Source organism: Natator depressus, chromosome 1, assembly GCF_965152275.1.
Source record: "Natator depressus isolate rNatDep1 chromosome 1, rNatDep2.hap1, whole genome shotgun sequence".
Classification (NCBI taxonomy): Eukaryota; Metazoa; Chordata; order Testudines; family Cheloniidae; genus Natator; species Natator depressus.
In genome coordinates this window covers 285,242,982-285,257,628 of record NC_134234.1, presented here as the reverse complement: position 1 = coordinate 285,257,628, position 14,647 = coordinate 285,242,982, and the positions used below count along the sequence as shown (strand labels likewise).

Sequence of the window (14,647 nt, the reverse complement as noted above, 5' to 3'; positions counted from 1 at the left end):
CAGTTTTCCAATTTCCCAAAAATCAATAGGATTATTGCATATTATGCCTAGAATATTCACTGGAATTGATCATATGTGGCATTCAAAAGTTATCACTTTACAGACAGACAGCAAGAAGTGCTATTGAGTTGATAAGGCATAGACAAGTTTTTGGCTCAAAAATGGCCCCTGTTGACCCCAAACAATCAATTCACTAATTACATTTAATTCCTCCTTTTGTATAATCAGTTATATTTTGAATTTAAAACTGTTTTGGTAAACCTTTTTTTTCTGATGTATCCAGCAACTTTTATCCAGCAACAGTTTTTCTTTAACTAATAACAATTTTAAAATGCTGTTTTTTGTGCATTTTTAATTCTAATGTCCATTCAAATGCAGATTGACACACATCCCAAGTAAAAAATTATCCTATAGCAAATAAGACATTTGTCGTTCACCATTTTCTGACATAAGAAATTTAAAAATTAAGAATCGGAGTAATTGTACATTGAGATGTATAATTGCTTAAATAAATACACTATATCTTCCTGGTTAACAAAAATAAGTGCCAAATGTAGTATAAAAAGGGTATATATATTTACCATAGAACATTAGAAATACGAATACCTCAGGAATGGAGGTTGTTTGTAACTCTGAATATGACATTATGGTGGTTCTTTCAAAAGTTTACAACTGAGCATTCACTAATACAGCTTTGAAACTTTACTATGCAAAAGAAAAATGCTGCCTCCCCCTCACCCCCAGCCCCCTTTTTTTAGTTTTTACATGTAACACAGTACTACATTGTATTTGCTTTTTCTGGGTCTTGTCTGCTGCTACCTGATTGTGTACTTCCGGTTCCAAATGAGGTATGTAGTTGCCTGGTCAGTTTGTAACTTTGATGCTCATAACTCTGAGGGTCTACTGGAGTTGCAAATCAGTGTTTTATTTGTTATACCGAGCAATGAGAATGACCTCTTCTTTAGGAAAGTAATTAAAAAGTTCAAATATAAAACAAGATTAAAATTGATTATTTAAATGCAGCTTTCCTGCTTGCTGATTTACAACACTTTTTTAAATATTAAATCAATCCACCCTAATGATAAATGCAACAAATGGCAACTTCTAAGAATTGACTAAAATACAACCAATATTTAGGTTATTAGACCCATGTAACCATATCTTTCTGCTTAAGTATAAGTTTTTTTCTTTAATTTTTTTCCTTAAGACTCAACATTTAATATTGACCGGTTTCAGAGTAACAGTCGTGTTAGTCTGTATTCGCAAAAAGAAAAGGAGTACTTGTGACACCTTAGAGACTAACCAATTTATTTGAGCATAAGCTTTCGTGAGCTACAGCTCACTTCATCGGATGCATACTGTGGAAAGTACAGAAGATCTTTTTATACACACAAAGCATGAAAAATGGGTGTTTACCACTACAAAAGGTTTTCTCTCCCCCCACCCCACTCTCCTGCTGGTAATAGCTTATCTAAAGTGATCACTCTCCTTACAATGTGTATGATAATCAAGGTGGGCCATTTCCAGCACAAATCCAGGGTTTAACAAGAACGTCGGGGGGGGGAGGTAGGAAAAAACAAGGGGAAATAGGTTACCTTGCATAATGACTTAGCCACTCCCAGTCTCTATTCAAGCCTAAGTTAATTGTATCCAAGGAAGTGGCCCACCTTGATTATCATACACATTGTAAGGAGAGTGATCACTTTAGATAAGCTATTACCAGCAGGAGAGTGGGGTGGGGGGAGAGAAAACCTTTTGTAGTGGTAAACACCCATTTTTTCATGCTTTGTGTGTATAAAAAGATCTTCTGTACTTTCCACAGTATGCATCCGATGAAGTGAGCTGTAGCTCATGAAAGCTTATGCTCAAATAAATTGGTTAGTCTCTAAGGTGCCACAAGTACTCCTTTTCTTTTTGCGAACATTTAATATTGTCATTCATTTTATTGACTTAGGCTCTGAACACGTGAATACTTAAGCTTGTGCGTAACTTTCAGCAAACAAGTAATCCTGTTGATTTCAGTGTGACTACTCATGTTCTTAAAATAAAGAACATGCCTAAGTGTTTGAAAAATTGAGGTCTTGGGGCCCTGTCATGCAAGGGATTGAGTGTCCTCTTCACTCTTTGACTTTAACAGTTCAGGGCACTCTGAAACTTTCAGGACTGGGCCCTTATAGAGAATCAAGTGCTGTAGGCAGTTATTCACAAAATTTACCGCTGCCAATTAGAGTGTTTTCTTCTGTAGTATTCTGAATTCCCTCAACAGGACACTATCTGGATGGTTACTAAATAACAATTGCAGCATTGCAGGATTTAGAAATTAAAGAAATACTAATACTTTACTGTGATTTTTAATTATGATCAAAAGCTTTTTCATTGTCTATATTGGGGTAGTCAATAGGTGGACCTCAGGCCAAATCCAGACAGCTGGACGCTTTTGAATGGACCACAAAATCTTTTTATTTATTTATTGTTATAATTGTTGTTTTTATATTATTTTTTTCTGGAGTCTGGACCTTGACTATACCTTGACCAAGAAATTTGAATCTTGACAAAAAAAATAATTGATTACCATTTGTCTATATTTTATAGAGGTTAAAGGAGATATCCATAAAATTGTATAAGTAAACTTAACTGTGATGCAAAAGGTTGAGATGCACAACTAGAATGTTTTAGTATTAAACTATTTTTGTCTTTTTCTTTTGTGGTTAAGAATCTCTCAGCGAAAATTCCCAGAGTTTGACTCAGTGATCAAAGTCTGTGATTGGAGTGAAACGTTGACAATGCCAAGCCCCGAGAAGAAATTTATTTATGTTGTTTTGCCTTCTGGACATGGTGCTCACTGTATGTTTGTATACTCGGTTAACAATTTGTTAATATTGCAAAAACTCTCATTTTCTCCTTTTGCAAAGTGTAACATATTTAACTGACATAAAATCAGTTTTATGTACTATATTACAGGAATGAACCATTTCAGTAAATTTGAATTAGTCTAAATTATAGAATATGAAATTAGATTTTCAGTTATTTATCTTTTGACTTATGAGCTTACCCTGCAGGAATTAAATGCATGTACAGCAGTTTAAAAAAACCCAATTAAATGGATAAATCGTTATTTATATCAAATTACTGTAAGAGGTACCATGGCACCAGGTAGTTGTGATGGGAATGGTGCAGAAGGCTCTATAGCTTAAGACCACTGTTTTCAAAAGTTTATCACTATTATCAGGAGCCAATTTGAGAGAACTTTAAATGAGGCTGGATTTCTAGAGGATAGGTGCTTGATCTGACAGCACCATGAGTTAGGTTTTTTTGGTGAGCTGGTGGCAAGGCCATCAACTCTAGATTTTGCTTCCATCCTGTTTGTCAACAGTGTTAGTTTTTTTTATTTTTAGGGTCTTTTGTTTGTTAACCTTTGAAATATTTTACATATAGCAAAACACAACTGTAGTGATAACACTTGTGGTTTGTTTTGGGTTTGTTTTTAAAGACATCCTAACCCCACCCCCAAATATAATATGGGGAAAGGAAAGTAATTGTCACAATATTAATGTGTTCCAGTTTCTTAAGAAACTTATTCAGTGGACAGAACACTTACATTTATTTTCATATGGGCTATGTTACAAAGTTCAGACGTCTAGTTTTAGGGCTTTTTTTTTTCCAAAATTTAATACTTAAATCCCCGATAAACTGTCCAGTCAAAGGATAACTCCAGAGGTTTTTTTTCTTTTAATGGGTGAAATATATTGTAAAAAGCCATGTAGCCTAGGGGAGCAAGAGGTTTTTCCCATGTCTTTTTCAGCACCATAGTCCCCCAGACTTGAGAGATGGGACATCTGCATTGCTTGCCACAATTTTTATTTTATTTATTTTTGTTTAAATGAATCTTCCTATTTCAGGTAACCAAAATTTAGCACACTGGGGAATTGAAGCGGGTTAAATAAGCAAATTCTGTTTTCATATTGAATTGTATTTTTTTTCTCTTAAATTATTTATTGTTCTACACACTTAATTTTCTTTGTCCATTATCAGATTTGCAAACTGCCATAAAAACTTTACTTGAAAAAGGACCTGGACTACAAGATGCCAAACAATCACAGTTCATTGCTTTCAGAAGGTATCAAAGCATGTATGCAGACTTTGAAAGAACTCTTGCTAGCATCTTTGTTCTAAAAATGTCTAAAAACGGAGTAAAAGAGACTGGTGGTGGTACTGGCGAAAATAGGCCAGTTATCTTCTCTCTCTGGCTTAGATTTATTTTTTTAATGTGGAATGTTGATAGCGTAGTTTTCTACTGCTAATTTATGTGGTTCCTTTTGCACTACGTACTTTGCCAGAAACTATCCACATGGATGTTCATGTTCATCCTGGGGACAAGTAGCTCTCTGCTCAAGGTGCTTTGAGGACATCAACATTTCACATGCCGGTAGTACCAATCGAGTGATAACAAGCTGTCTTTCAGACTTGAATTGGAACAGCGTTCCTTATTCAGTTTCTGACCCCCAGCTTGTACCTTTGACCAGCTTTATAAGCTAATTAAGATGATTCTTGGTCTTCTAAATTCCTTATGATCTATTTTTCTTCACAATCTAGTCTTGTGTTAATGTTGTTAAGCTGTTCTAGTGCCAAGCAAATAATAATTCTCTACAAGCTTAATTGTCTCTTACGCACCCATATCTCAGTTTTTCAATTGTCCATATTACATTACAAAATATTTGTCATTTTGTAATTTTAATTTTCCAAATAATTACTGGAGTATTCATTGTACCACACAAGGTAATTTACAGTGGGAATGCTGTTGCAAGGGGTCATGGCCTTATTTGTCTTTTCAGCTAGGTCTGTTGCTCCTAAGATTAGTTCATTGCCTGTGCACATTTCTTCAGATTGCAATTGCATTCTTACTTATTTCCAGACTGCGTTAGTATCTAGGTGGCTGGTAATTTAAAAACCCCCTCCGACCTCCAAAACTTTTTGCCTAGTGCAAATGAGACACAAAATCAATAGTTGAGAGGCTCTATTTCTGACTTTGCCTCAGATTTTTTGTGTGACATTGTGCTAGTTATTTAATCCCCGAAAATGGGATAATATCTGCCTGACTCTCACAGGAGTGCTTTGAAGCTAAATTGATTATTTGTAAAATGCTTTGCGATCCTCTAATGTAAACCATGTAATAAGAGAAATTGTTGATCTAATATCCAATAGGAACCAAGCCTGCAGCATTAAATTGTAAAGAAAATTGATCTTCTGATGCTTTTCTTGGGGGAGGGGCAGAATTTGGAGTTGTAAAAACCCCAAATTCTAAAACATTAGTAGTGATTTCTGGATATTTTACCTATATTTTATTTATATTGTGAACACGGAAGTGGCTCTGAAGTTGTTTGTTTTTAATTTCTCTGGTCAGCTTTGAAGAGGATCTTTCAGAATATTTATCATCAGACCTGAGTCCTCTAAATTCTACCACACTGTTATTGATTAAGCTCCATTTAAATGTACTATTTAGCAAATCTTATGGGAACATAATCTGCAATGACAAGATTTTAAGAGTTCTTAAGACCTCCAAGTTTCCAGAAAAGAAACATGAAAATGCTGGACTTCTTTTAGTTCCAAAGAGTCTATGGACAGACAAGCACTAATACCTGAATATACTAATTCTTGTTTTGCTGTGCTATCTTGGAAGCAAACCCAGTTTACCTAGGTATACTTTTTGCAAGCTGCTTGCCTTACTACTTCTGGAATTAAAATAAAACAAAACTGTTCTTTTGCAGCAGCATCTTCTGAACTACCTCTGAATTCAAACACTTTTTGTAATGGTCAGTAAAAGATTGTCATTGCTAAATATGTGTCCTCTTTCAGTTTGAACACACTTGTTTCTAGATAAATGTCCATTATTTTTTGTACATGCCTTGTGTTGGTAACATTGTGCCTCTTTCATGTTTGTAGGCAAGATTGTGATCTAATAAATGAACTCTGTTGTCAGCACTATTCAAAACATTTAACCAGGTAAGACAATGTTTTGAGTCTAAAGGTTTATAGTGTGTATACATTGCCTTTTCTCCCTTCATCTTATTTTATGTTTTAAAATTGTTTCATGCAAGGGGCCAACATTCTAAATACACTAAATGAAAATATTTTAAACTTGAAAAATTGTTTTTTGTACAATGCGTTTTTTGGCATGTCCTCTAATTGCCACCTCAACAGCCAGCAGAAAGGTTCCGTGACATTTCTGGAAGTTTGATGAAAACTCCTGGGTCTTGGCTAGTGATTCTCTCTCTCTCTCTCGTTAAAAGAAGTGTTAATGCCTAAAGTCAAGTTTTTTGTGAGCTGTTGCTGAGCATTAAAGTTGATCTGCAAACAATTATTTAAAAAAAAAATTGAGTTACAGCTATTTTTTGGTGCTGTGACAGGACATGCCTATCATACTCCTGCCTCTTCCACAAACGCAGACCACTCTGAGACCTTCTTATTGATAACGTTGGCATATACTTTATTTACAGTGTCTGTCCTTCCACCAATACAGATCAGTGCATTGACACCTTTGCACTGTTTTCCAGCTTTCTGGCCTCTCTCCTGACAAGGGTTGGATTGAAGTGCCTCTACTCAGAGAACTCCCATAGAAGGTTCCCCTAGCCGCCCCTCTCTCTCTCTCTCTCTCTCTCTCTCTCTCCCCTTTCCTCTTCCAGAACCTTTTTCTTGTGCTCTTTTAACCCCAGTTATCAGGCACACCTGTGACCAATGAGGCCCTCCTTGAGGAAACCTAATTGGTGCTAACAGTGATGAGAGTGCTTGAAGCAAGGTCCACCAGGGTATAAATTTAGACTACAGATTGAAGGGTAGTATATAGTTTTATCTCCTGTTGGTATAAGTGAGAGAGAGGACTGAATAAATTGCTTGGGTAGATGATGATCTCTGTGTAGTAACCAAATTTCTAAGTATTGTTCGTCCAGTATCTTATTGTCCCTGCTTATCATCACCCAATGGGAAAATTTGCTCACCTTCAGGATGATTCCTGTTCCTGCTCATTGTCCCTCTGCCTCCCAAACCACCTATCTTCTCCCATTACTTGCCTTTCTTCTCTGTGCATTTCTCTCCCAAAGGCAAGTCCCTTCCACTCCCTTCTCTATGCAAGTTGCTAAAATGATCAGTTGCAAAATAGTCATGACTTCAGCATTAACCCTTCAGTGAGACAGGAGAGTTCTTACCTCTTGGAGCCATCACTTCAGATGGTCTTTTCATAGAGTCAGGAAGCCCATCTATGTTTATATTTAGAAGGTTATCTTCACAATTACGAAGGCTAGCAATTTTATTTTTAAATGAAAGCTTAGTGTGCATATCTGAATCGGTCATATGAGCCACACAAATACGTTGAGTGAATTGCAAATAAATATTTGTTTTGTTTCGTTTTTTTTCCCCCCTCTCCTGATTCAGAAACCATAAAAATCGAATGGTGTTCCAATGTGATGACAAAATTTGTTCCACGAGAAATGCCTATCTCAAGGATCTTCTTCCAAAAAATAACACAGCTTGCACAAGGGAAAGTGACTCTCAGAATCCTAATCAATGTGAATGCAGAGGGTGCTGTGGAAGAAAAGCCTTCCTGAGTGGACAAAAGCTACCTTGTGATCTTGGGGGCAGTGCTGTGGATGACAGACGACTGTGCAATGGAGAAATATTTTTCATAACAGATGTATGTATTCTTTTGAAAGACTAATAATTAATTGTTAGGATTTACACAAAATATCTGGCTACAGTCTTCATTGAGGCACAATTCCTTTTAGCCCACAGTATACATTTGACATCACAACATGCTCATGTGATTCAGCATTCTTGTCACAAAAAAGAACTAGAATTGCAATAGCAGAGATTTTGGCAGAATGTTGTGGGGAAACTTCTTCAGCACCTGGCCTGACTTGTCCAGTGCTATGAACCCCTTGCTGTTATGAATTTCTTTCAAATGTGAGTGTCTGGTTTTTTTTGTTTTTTTTTAATTGCAGTAAATATGGTATTATCTTTAGGACAAACGCTTGGTTTAAAAACCTGAGAACTGGCTTCTCCCTCTTGGGTTTGAGGGAAATGCTGAGGAAGGAGGGTTTATGGCTGCCGGGTAGTGGGACCAGGTAGGCCAGGGAGTCATTTCACAACAATTCAGGAGTGGGGAGGGACAAAGTTGCATCAGCATCCCCATTTTCACTTTCCTGCTGAGGCCACCGTTGCTTGTGAGGGGGTTAGAGGGTGGTTCCATCCGAGAAGAGGATGAGGAGATGGTAGGCTGGTTCTGTCCTCGGGAATATGGGCATGGGGTAGTCCTCACCAATGGCCAGGGGCTTAGCTCATTCTGCACTCAGCTCCAGATGCTGTTGCGGCTTCCTATATAGCTGGTGCTGCCAACGTGAGAATTAGGAACCTTGGCCTGGCCCTGCCCAGCCTGCCCCACAGTGGCCCCTGCGGGCCTGGAGTAGATATTGCAATACTGGCTGGAAAGGGGATATGAGAAGTCTGGGAAGGGGCAGCTGGTCCCCCACCCATAGTAAATGAGGCCCCTGCAGGTAGGGACAGCAGTCAGAAACCAGATCTTCTGGGGACTAGTAGCTAAGAAGCAGAAGTGGAGACAAACTTGAATAAAGGACAGCAAGTTATTTCCTTACAGGGTGTTTGTTTTGAAATAGAAGTCTCAGTTGACTCCTCCCCTATCATCAAATATGCTTTCTTTGGATTAAGCCTGTTGTGCAGTTGTTGTTGAAAGAACTGGGTCAGTTAATGATTCCATAGCTACAGCCCTTAAACTGTGTACATGTTGATCTGATTTCTACTACAACCTAGTCATGAAGTCTCCTCACATGCTGGTTCTATAGGATGTAGAAGTCAATAGGTGTCGTTTATTGACCATCAGCAGCACGTATGGCTCCAAATTCACTGTGGTGTATGAGGCACTGAGGAGAGAGTGTCAAATAAGGCATGCATGGGCCAGAACTATTCACACATTTCAGGTAAGAACTGTAATTCAGCACAGTTATGTCAACCAGTAAAAAGCCTGACTGCAGTGTTGCTCTGTAATTTCACGGGAAGATTTGGTTTCAGGAGCACCCTTAAGACATAAAGTCCTTGAAGATAACATAGGAACAACTTTGGGGTGTGAGGGAAGGAAGTGGTGTGACACTGGCTCTTTGGTTTACCCTCCCACTGGGATTAGCTGAGTAGCTTTACAGTAAGTCTGAATGAAGGCACTGATTGATCCAATGGAAATTAACTTACTATCCAGTAATACTTAAAAAAATAAAAATGTTACACAAGTTGACTAGTCTAAATCAAATTCCATCATAGACATCCAGTATTGTGAAGCATTAGTTACTCCATTTTCTGTAGGCAAGTGGGATGTGTGAATGTAGTTGACTTGTTTTGTTGTTGTGGACATGGAAATTGAAACAAACTTGAGAGGCCACTGCCATTCCTATGAGAAACTAAAACTTTGAGAATTCAGGCAAAGAAGAGTCTCCTTCATTTACAGACTTGTTCAGAATCCTGCCTTCTAGTCCAACTTTGTCTACACACTAGTATGCACCTATGTAAGTAACTTCATGCCCATACTTCCACAGTTAACTGATGGCACTTCTCTAGTAAGCCCTTGTTTCTTGTTATTTTAAATACTTTTAATGTGTTAAGAGTTCTTAAAAATCTCTGTGTGTGTTTCAGGGTTCAGAGGAAAAAACAATTGTCTATGTCGTCGGGAATGCAGGCCGACAGCACTGGCAGCATGTATACACAGCTGTGACAAGAGGACGCTGCCGGGTCTATATTGTGGCTGAACCGACTCAACTCAGGAAAGCAGTTTCTACAAAGAGCTTTCCCAGAAAAACTCGCTTACAACAACGTTTAAGAGAGACCTTTGCAGAAACGAGCGACTCTCCAGAACAAATGTCATCTCACCTAAAGGGTTGTTGGCAAAGTCAAGGGCATGATGTTCAGCCTGGTCCTATTTCAGTAACTGAGGATATTCCCCTCTCTTCTGTACCTGTTGAAGATGACTTCATTAAAGCAGAAGAGTCTGTAGGTCTTAATGACACACAAACTAATAATGGACAGCGGAGTACTGCTGAACTGGCCAGTGCAGGTAGCGAGACTCCCGTTAAATCAAATCGATGTAAAAGACAAGGCAGTTTTACAGATCGTTTTGAAAGTCCTTCAAAACTTACCATGGTAAGAAACCCTCTAAAGAGCATTTAAAATAAAACTTTTGCATAGAGCTGGTTGAGAATTCTTCAACTAAACATTTTGGCAGAAAATGCAGTTTCATCAAAACCAAAACTTTTTGGGGGAACGTATCAGTTTAATTACTCTTTTGTTGGGAAAGTTTCCTCAGGTCTCACATATGGAATGAATGAGAGGATGAAGCTTGTCAGAGTAATTAATGGTTACTGTTTGAACTAGTTATGATCTTAGAAGTAATATTTGATAAATTGTTGTTGATCGCACTGGCTCTTTGACTTGCTCAAAATGCATTAATAATTGATGGCTATAAACAACAACAAAAATTGTAGGGGCTGACCTGCTGTGCAAAAACTACACTATTAATATAAACTGTGCCATTTCTTTTATACACATTAAATTCTACTAAAGTCTCTCCTGGGGTTTGCCACTTGTGTATTAGTTTAGAAATTATTTTGAAAAAACACCTCTGTCATCAATGAAAATCTTTTTTTGAAAATGATCCTTGTTGCATAGTAACATTTTACTATATTTTAAGTGCTATTTGCAGGCCTCATCACTCTCTCCCTGTTTGTTTGACAGGTAAATGTAGAAGACTCGCCCCTTGGGTCAACCAGACTTCAGAATCTGACTTTGAGGAGCCCAACTCCCAAGCAGCTTTTTGGACCTTAACAATCAAGTACATTAATTAATATGACACTTAAATATGTTATACAACTCCCAATAAGGTATTGGAACAGAGAAATAAAGTTGGGAGGATCGGTCTTAATTTTTAAAATACTGTGCAAGTTTTTTTTAAGGAGCATCGTTTTTAATATGGACTTTTTATATTCAGAATTTAATTTGTATTTAGCAGAAGATATGGCCAACTTTTTCTTGAATGCTAAGATGTCTGTATATTTTTTTTTTTTTATTGTAGCTGAACAAATAGCTTTTAATAGACGCTTTGAGGTCCTAAAATCTGTTGTTCAGAAGAAGGGAATTTCTTGGCCCATAGTATTTAAGCCTATATAAATTGTTGATGCAACACAAAGTATTATGGTTTGATAGTGGCAGTCAGTTCATACCCATGTTAAGTCTTTAGTCAAAATGCATGGTATTACTTATAACGTGTATTTTTCTTCTGTAACCATGTCCTCTACATAACTTCATGGAAGTTTGGGTGTGACAAATAGGTACTAACTAGCATGTTGCCACCATACAGGATCATGAAGTTGAGTCAGATCTTGCTCTGAACAGATTGTAATGAAAAATAGGGCTTTTAAAGTGTGGTCAAGTGCCAAATGTGAATTCCTTTTACTATCCTGGATAATTACTTCGCTTGATAGTCAAGTTTTAAATTTGCACAATTAATATATACTGAAATTTGGATGGCTTATATTTGCCTAGCACAGTGGGGTCCTGGTTCATGATTGGGACTCCTACGTTCTGGAATAATACTTTGCATATTTCATCATAGATTATTTAAAATCCCAATATTTGGCTAAAGAGGCTTGCATTTCTTGTCGTAGATACACTTGTGGTAGAAGTACTTTCAAAAAACTGAAAAAAGATCCCGAAATGTGATTATCTCTGCAATAGTTTGTAAATATGCTATTTTTCCTGTTGTCTAATACATGCAAATACCATCTCGCTGTTAAGAATATTGTCTTCAAATCACTGTTTATTCCATTTTATACAGTTTTTTCCATACAAATGTTTGCAAGTTTGAGTTCCCAAAATCCATACATAGACGATAAATATCATGCTATTAAAGTATTAAATTTGTACAAAAATACTTTACAGTTTAATACTTATTTGTTACAAATAAAAATACATATTTAAGTGACTCATGAACTTTTTGTTTTTACATGATTTGGGGTCAAATTTCATATTGACTGATCTTCTGGCAGTGCTGAAACATGAATGAAACATTACGCTTGTGTGTGCAGGGCAGGTGAGCTTGTTCATATAAAGGAAAACAGCATGGGGGATAGTCTTCCTAAACAATTTATATTGACCCAAAACAAATCTGGTTGTAAGATAGATATGAAGACTCTACAATTAATATACAAATTCAGTATCTTTATATTCACCAAATAACCATAATTACCGATGACAACTTGAATACTGGAACAAATCAAAGCAGCTGCTGGTGAACATTAAAAGCAACTGGCAGTGTGTTTATTGCTTCAAGGGGGGTGGGCAGGAAAGAATTTGTCATATATTTGTAAAATGTATTTACAATTCCAATTTCTAAAAACTTGTAAGGGTAAATATGAAAAAGCCTTTTTTTAATAGACTTCATAAATCTATTAGTAACCCTCAAGAAACTGTTTTATTAGTAAGTAAAGGTTTAGATTTGTATGTCCTTGTATGAATCATTCTCATTTAAATGGATTTTACATCAGTCCTCCATTGCTACTAGTAGTTAATATAATATAAAAATTTCCACTTGACTTTTTTAAAAAAAAAAACCCTTTAATTTGATTTAAATAACTCGTTTAATTTTTATTCAGTAATCCTTCATCAGAAGTTTCCCACTACCTAAAACATCTCTGCTTGAAATGAATCTTACCGTTCCAAGACACATCCTGTCTAGTACTTCCATTGCATAGGGAATAACGTAACTTCTAATAAAGTTGTAGCGCAGTTGGGCAGTAAACTTTACCATGCCACCCTGCAGCTTCCTACGTGCATCTTTGCTAAAACACTTAGTGTGATGGCTGCACCCCTCGTGCTGCAGCACAACCAGTAGAACAATGGTTCACAACACACAACTCGAACCGTATTGGGGCAGCATACCCCCATCTCATGATCCCCTCACTCAGTAGCCAGTTAGCTTTATTAAAAAAACCAAAATCCAGACACCTGTGGAAAAAGACTAATCCTAGTTTTTCTGCTCAAAAACTAATGATGCAGTTAAGACAGGAAGGAGCAATTCAGTCCCTTTTAAAGGTCTCCCTTCCTGCTACTTCAGGAAAAAAAAAAAGTAAGGCCATTAGCCATTTTCTTTACTCAATATCATGACTTCTCTGACATCAGGCTTAGTTGGGAATGGCACTACTCAGTGGCCATCACATTAAAAACCAAATTCAGTTTTTAAAGTAATCCATGAAGTAACACAAGCCTTGAGAGGGATAGTTAGACCCTCTGTGCTTTTTAATGCCACATGACATCTGTGCCTCAAGTGTCACAGAAATCTGAAAAGGGGATTTAGCACCATATATTGTCTTTCATTTCTGAGTGTCCCACTAAAATAACTTGTTGCTATATTGTGTTTGTAGGTTCTCGTGTCTCCACACTAGCAGTATGTCCGGTTTGTTGAAGGAAGGCATTATTTTGGTCATTCCATTCCCCACCTGCTAAAGTTTGTTGATCTGAGGTCATCTTCTGAGAGGCCAGTGGGTTTCTGCTAATAACCAGTTCCAGTTTATTGCCAGATTCTGCTATAAGAGGCACAACTAGACAGCAGTCAAAATCTCTGGTACGAACATGATTTACCTGAAAGATTTAAAGTGTTGGTTTAATTTTACTACTGTTTTAGATGTAGAAAAGAAAGCAACATAACACAAGTATCTAAGAAACACAGATGTTATCTAAAATATGACTGGAATATGTTAGTGGCCCTCTACATAAAGTACACAAAACACAGTATGGTTTAAGGAGAACAGAAAACTTTTTTTCTAATCGATAATCATGTCCTAGCATTAACTGCAATATGGTAAATATTGAATAAACATGACTTATTTTTCACTTGCACTAAGTTCACTAATAGATGATTTATAACATTTCAGTCCTCTTAAGCAGGTTTTCCCAGAATTGTGTTTTGATGAATACATAAAATATTTATATTGAAAGTGGTCAGAGAGAGAAGTTTAAAAAAAATTTCCAACCCATTTTAGACTCTAGTTTCAAAAGAAATGTTTGTAGTAAGTTCTGCTTATGTGGTAGTTGATATCTGGTGAGAGCAAGGACTGCAGTGATCAGATAAGTGACTGACTACTCGTTCCTAGACTACATACAGCAATATCTCAAGAACAGTGAGCACCACAAACTGAGGAGGAACATACCACAGGAAAGTTGGAAATTTCTGCTCAGTAGTGAGCATTTGATACTCCCTGGGGGAAATCTGTACCACTGTGCATGTGCAGAATTTATGCCCCCTTTGCTTCCCTGGAGAAAAATGACTTTGAAGGGGAAGCAAAGGGAAGCCACCAAAGTGGTCATGTGACCCTCCCCAGCAGTATGTTTCAGGTGCCCAGGGCAGCCAGCGGAGAGGTAAACCACTGTGGGGTAGGGGTGGGATTGGGGAAGGCCCATCAGATGGCTCCTAACCTGTGATGGGCTCAGCTGCTAGTCCAGAGGTGGGCAAACTACAGCCCACGGGACTGTCCTGCCCAGCCGCTGAGCTCCGGTGGGGGAGGCTAGCTCCTCCCCCGCAGTCTGAGTGCGCAGTGCTGCCAGC

General features: G+C 37.4%; 2 protein-coding genes across 4 annotated transcripts in view; one reads left to right on the top strand and one right to left on the bottom strand.

Annotated features, from left to right (window-relative positions):
• HELB (DNA helicase B) overlaps nt 1-12,022 on the top strand; it is a 34,518-nt gene extending 22,496 nt beyond the window's left edge. The window contains exons 7-13 of the mRNA XM_074942094.1: nt 2,714-2,844; nt 4,033-4,117; nt 5,941-6,000; nt 7,426-7,684; nt 8,850-8,984; nt 9,688-10,191; nt 10,783-12,022. Of these exons, the coding sequence (XP_074798195.1) occupies nt 2,714-2,844; nt 4,033-4,117; nt 5,941-6,000; nt 7,426-7,684; nt 8,850-8,984; nt 9,688-10,191; nt 10,783-10,872 (1,264 nt within the window). The 3' untranslated portion in view covers nt 10,873-12,022. The remainder of the gene's footprint in view (nt 1-2,713; nt 2,845-4,032; nt 4,118-5,940; nt 6,001-7,425; nt 7,685-8,849; nt 8,985-9,687; nt 10,192-10,782) is intronic.
• Nucleotides 11,865-14,647, bottom strand: part of GRIP1 (glutamate receptor interacting protein 1) — a 564,631-nt gene continuing 561,848 nt past the window's right edge. For all 3 annotated transcript variants that reach the window (XM_074942092.1, XM_074942091.1, XM_074942093.1), the window contains one exon: nt 11,865-13,683. In XM_074942092.1, the coding sequence (XP_074798193.1) occupies nt 13,450-13,683 (234 nt within the window). In that variant the 3' untranslated portion in view covers nt 11,865-13,449. The remainder of the gene's footprint in view (nt 13,684-14,647) is intronic.